The sequence below is a fragment of the Mandrillus leucophaeus genome, unplaced genomic scaffold, assembly GCF_000951045.1.
Source record: "Mandrillus leucophaeus isolate KB7577 unplaced genomic scaffold, Mleu.le_1.0 Scaffold314, whole genome shotgun sequence".
NCBI lineage: Eukaryota > Metazoa > Chordata > Mammalia > Primates > Cercopithecidae > Mandrillus > Mandrillus leucophaeus.
This window is the reverse complement of record NW_012103299.1, coordinates 1,004,748-1,008,211: the sequence shown is the minus strand read 5'-3', so window position 1 is coordinate 1,008,211 and position 3,464 is coordinate 1,004,748. Positions and strand designations below refer to the sequence as shown.

Here is a 3,464-nt window from a genome sequence, read left to right as displayed (position 1 = left end):
TGGGAGGCTGAGGCAGGAGGATTGCTTGAGCCCGGGAGGCTGAGGCTGCAGTGAGCTGTGTTTGTAGCACTGCACCCCAGCCTGAGTGACAGAGTGAAACCCTATCTCAAAATATAAAATAAAAAAATAAATAAAACACCAGACAATATATACGCCTAGACGACCTCTGCAGCTTCCTGTGTGGAGAAAAACGGGGGCAAAGAGAGTTTGCGGTAGTGAGAGACTACTGACAGGTGTGCCTATTAAAAGAACACCCGTAAGCCTCTACTGCAGGCCCTACACAAGCAGGCCCTTGTTCTCACTGGCATCGCGCTCCCGGGGACCCTAGGAACGAGACACTGCGATCCCACCCCAAGCCGCATGGGGCGCCATTCTGCTTCGCTCTTACGGAAATGGGGCTTCGATGTCTTTCTGCGCTTGCGCGGCACGGAAACTAATTTCCGGTCCTGCGCACTCAGGGTCTGAGGCCCTAGTGGCCGGGTGAGTGAGTGGAGGTTGGAGTTTTCTCGGACTCTGAAGCCCACTGCCCCGTTAGACCCTGCCCTGTGTGTGGCGGGGACACATGTCACCCCACAGCTCTCTTTGCGTGACCTCCCGACCACTCATTCCTGCCTAACCCTAGTATTCCTTCCTTAGCCTCAAGGTCCCAGTGCCACCCTCTCCCCACGACCCCTTTGGTCAGGCATGCGACCTCCACACGTCCCACTTTGTGTGATAGACCACTCGCATCTCTTCTCCCTCAGTTGCCTTTTCAGAGGTCACCTCCCCCGTAGAGCCTCTGTGCGGGGATGAGGAGGAGTGTCTTGGGTCGAGAACAGGCCACTGAGCGCCCCTTCATTCCGTCTCTCTCCGCCCTTTGTAGAGGGTCACCATGAAGTTCAATCCCTTCGTGACGTCGGACCGCAGCAAAAACCGCAAACGTCACTTCAATGCCCCCTCACACGTGCGCAGGAAGATCATGTCATCCCCGCTCTCCAAGGAGCTGCGGCAGAAGTACAATGTCCGCTCCATGCCCATCCGCAAGGACGACGAGGTCCAGGTACGTCTCCCTCCGGCTCTAGTGGCGCTCGGACACCTTTGCCTGAGAACGTCATGTGTTCTTGGTCATGGAGCAGTCACAGACTCACGTGCCTCAGGACTCTGGCAAATAGTGTGACCCTTCAGATGTGTTAGGCCAGAGATAGGGTTCAGAGCCACCAGAGTGTGCCTGCGTTGCTTTAGAGCATTTAACTATTTAATAGTTATAGTAAAATTTAATAAAACAGTATGTCAGCCAAGCAAAAACCTCCTTTTTTGTTTGTTTTGTAGACATAGGGTCTTGCTAGGTTGCCCAGGCTGGTCTCAGAACTCTTGACCTCGAGTGATCCTCCCACCTCAGCCTCCCAAAGCACTGGGATTACAGGTGTGAGCCACCGTGCCCCGCCAAAAATGCTTTTGATTTAAACTTCTGGCTGCTAGTTTGCCAGGTGTTGTTGCCCAAGGTCGCTTGTTGAAGCAGACTTTGTAGGGGAAAGTGTTGCAGTGAGAGTAGTGTTCTAGTGTATTTGGGTGTAGTGGGATTGATGGACAGGGATTTGTGGGAGCTGGCCATGTGATAGCATTGGATTTGGCAGGAGAAATGGTCAAGATGCAGCGAGTCACTCTTTCATAATTTCTAAAAGAGTGGCCCATGTGAGAACGTGCAAGCCTTCTGTTCTCTGTGATGGGAGCTTAGAATGCATGAAGGGGGAAGGGAGCTGGCCATGAGTGAAATAAGCAGTGGCTGGATTCATTCCTCAAAGGAGTATTTATGGAGCACTTACCAGACATTGTTCTAGAACAAGATTGACAAGGCCCGTGTTCTCGTGGAGGTCGTGTTTTAGAGCAGGGTTTCCTAGCCTCAGTGCTATTGATATCTTGGACTGGATAATTGTTGTCGGGGGGTGGTGAGGGGCTCTCCTGTGCATTGTAGAATGTTTAGCAGCATCCCTGGCCTCTCCCCACTAGATGCCAGTGGCATTCCCTCTGTTCACAGTTGTGATAAGCAAAAATATTTCCAGATATTGCCAAATGCTCCCTGGGGGGCAAAATCAACTCTTCCCTCGCTCAGTTAAGAACTATTGTCTTAAAGAATGAAATGACATAAGGTGATGAGGCCTGGTGTATCATCTGAGACACTGGGACTCTTTGAAGGTTTGGGGATATGTTAAGGAGGAAAAAATGTGTAGTTAAGCTGGGAGTGTGACAGGAAGAGTGGAAAGAGTAGTTCAGAGGTATGATCAGCAGTTTCAACCCCCTCTGCCCTGGATCCTTCCCATCAGACATGTTCTAGAATGGGGGAATTGCAAGTGCTTATAGGGGATAGGTAGGGATAGCTCTCACTTCCCTAAATAAGGGAAGTGAGCTGAAAAGAAAATGGCAAACTGGAAAGCTCAAGCCTCACATATAAGATATAATCATCTACCTTTAGCCCGTGGGTGCCTGGGGGAAATGCAGGCCCATTGTTAAATTCTTGGATTTTCAAAGAGAGCTGGAAAATTTGGATTCACTTCCCTAGCCCCATATTTCCTTCCAGCTATTACTCTGTTCTCTATTCATAACCAACCTTCTCAAGAGAGCTGTCTCCACTTCCTCATCTCCCATTCACTCTTGGATATTCTTCAGTCTATTCCCTGTGCCCACTGCATTATAGAACCTGCTTTGGCATAGATCACCAATAACATCTTCGTGACTGAATCCAATGGACACATCTAGCATCTCTTTCTGCTCTGTGTTCTCTATGTAGGTAGAGAATAGGTAATAATCCATTCTTAGAGCTTTAAATGTCTGCTCTGTGCTAACAACTCCCAATTTTATATCCCAGTCCAGACCACTTTAGACAACCTATACATCTGACTACCTACAACACAGACCTATAGGTCTGACTATCTACAGAACATCTCTATTTAGGTAGCCCATTGACATTTCAAGCTTCTTATCCAAGAGTACTCTTGATCCTAACACCCTCTGCCTCCAGAATCCAACTCTCCTCCCATCTTCCACATCTCCAGTAAGTGCCATTTGTATCTCCCCAGTTGCATATGCCCCTAAACCTTTGTTATCTTTAACAATGCTCCTTAACCCCCTCTTGTTATCCACCATCAAGGCTTGTTGATTCTATGTCCAGAGTAAGTCTTGAACCTATTTCCAGTCCAGTTCAAGGCAGCATTGCAGCTCCCTCTCTTACCTTTGTCCATTTTCCAGAGTGGTATTATTTGCAAATCAGGTCCTATTTAAAACCTTTGACAGGCTGGGCATGATGGCTCACGCCTGTAATGCTAGCAGTTTGGGAGGCCGAGGCAGGTGGATCACCTGAGCTCAGGAGTTTGAGACCAGCCTGGGAAACATGGTGAAACTCCATCTCTACTAAAAATACAAAAAATTAGCCGGGTGTGGTGGTGCACACCTGTAATCCCAGCTACTTGGGAGGCTGAGGCATGAGAATC

The 3,464-nt window shown here is 48.9% G+C and overlaps 1 protein-coding gene across 1 annotated transcript in view; it reads left to right on the top strand.

The window, feature by feature from the left end:
- Positions 1 to 439: 439 nt before the first annotated feature.
- RPL26L1 (ribosomal protein L26-like 1) overlaps positions 440 to 3,464 on the top strand; it is a 6,646-nt gene continuing 3,621 nt past the window's right edge. Inside the window, exons 1-2 of the mRNA XM_011987721.1 lie at positions 440 to 480; positions 863 to 1,039. Of these exons, the coding sequence (XP_011843111.1) occupies positions 872 to 1,039 (168 nt within the window). The 5' untranslated portion in view covers positions 440 to 480; positions 863 to 871. The remainder of the gene's footprint in view (positions 481 to 862; positions 1,040 to 3,464) is intronic.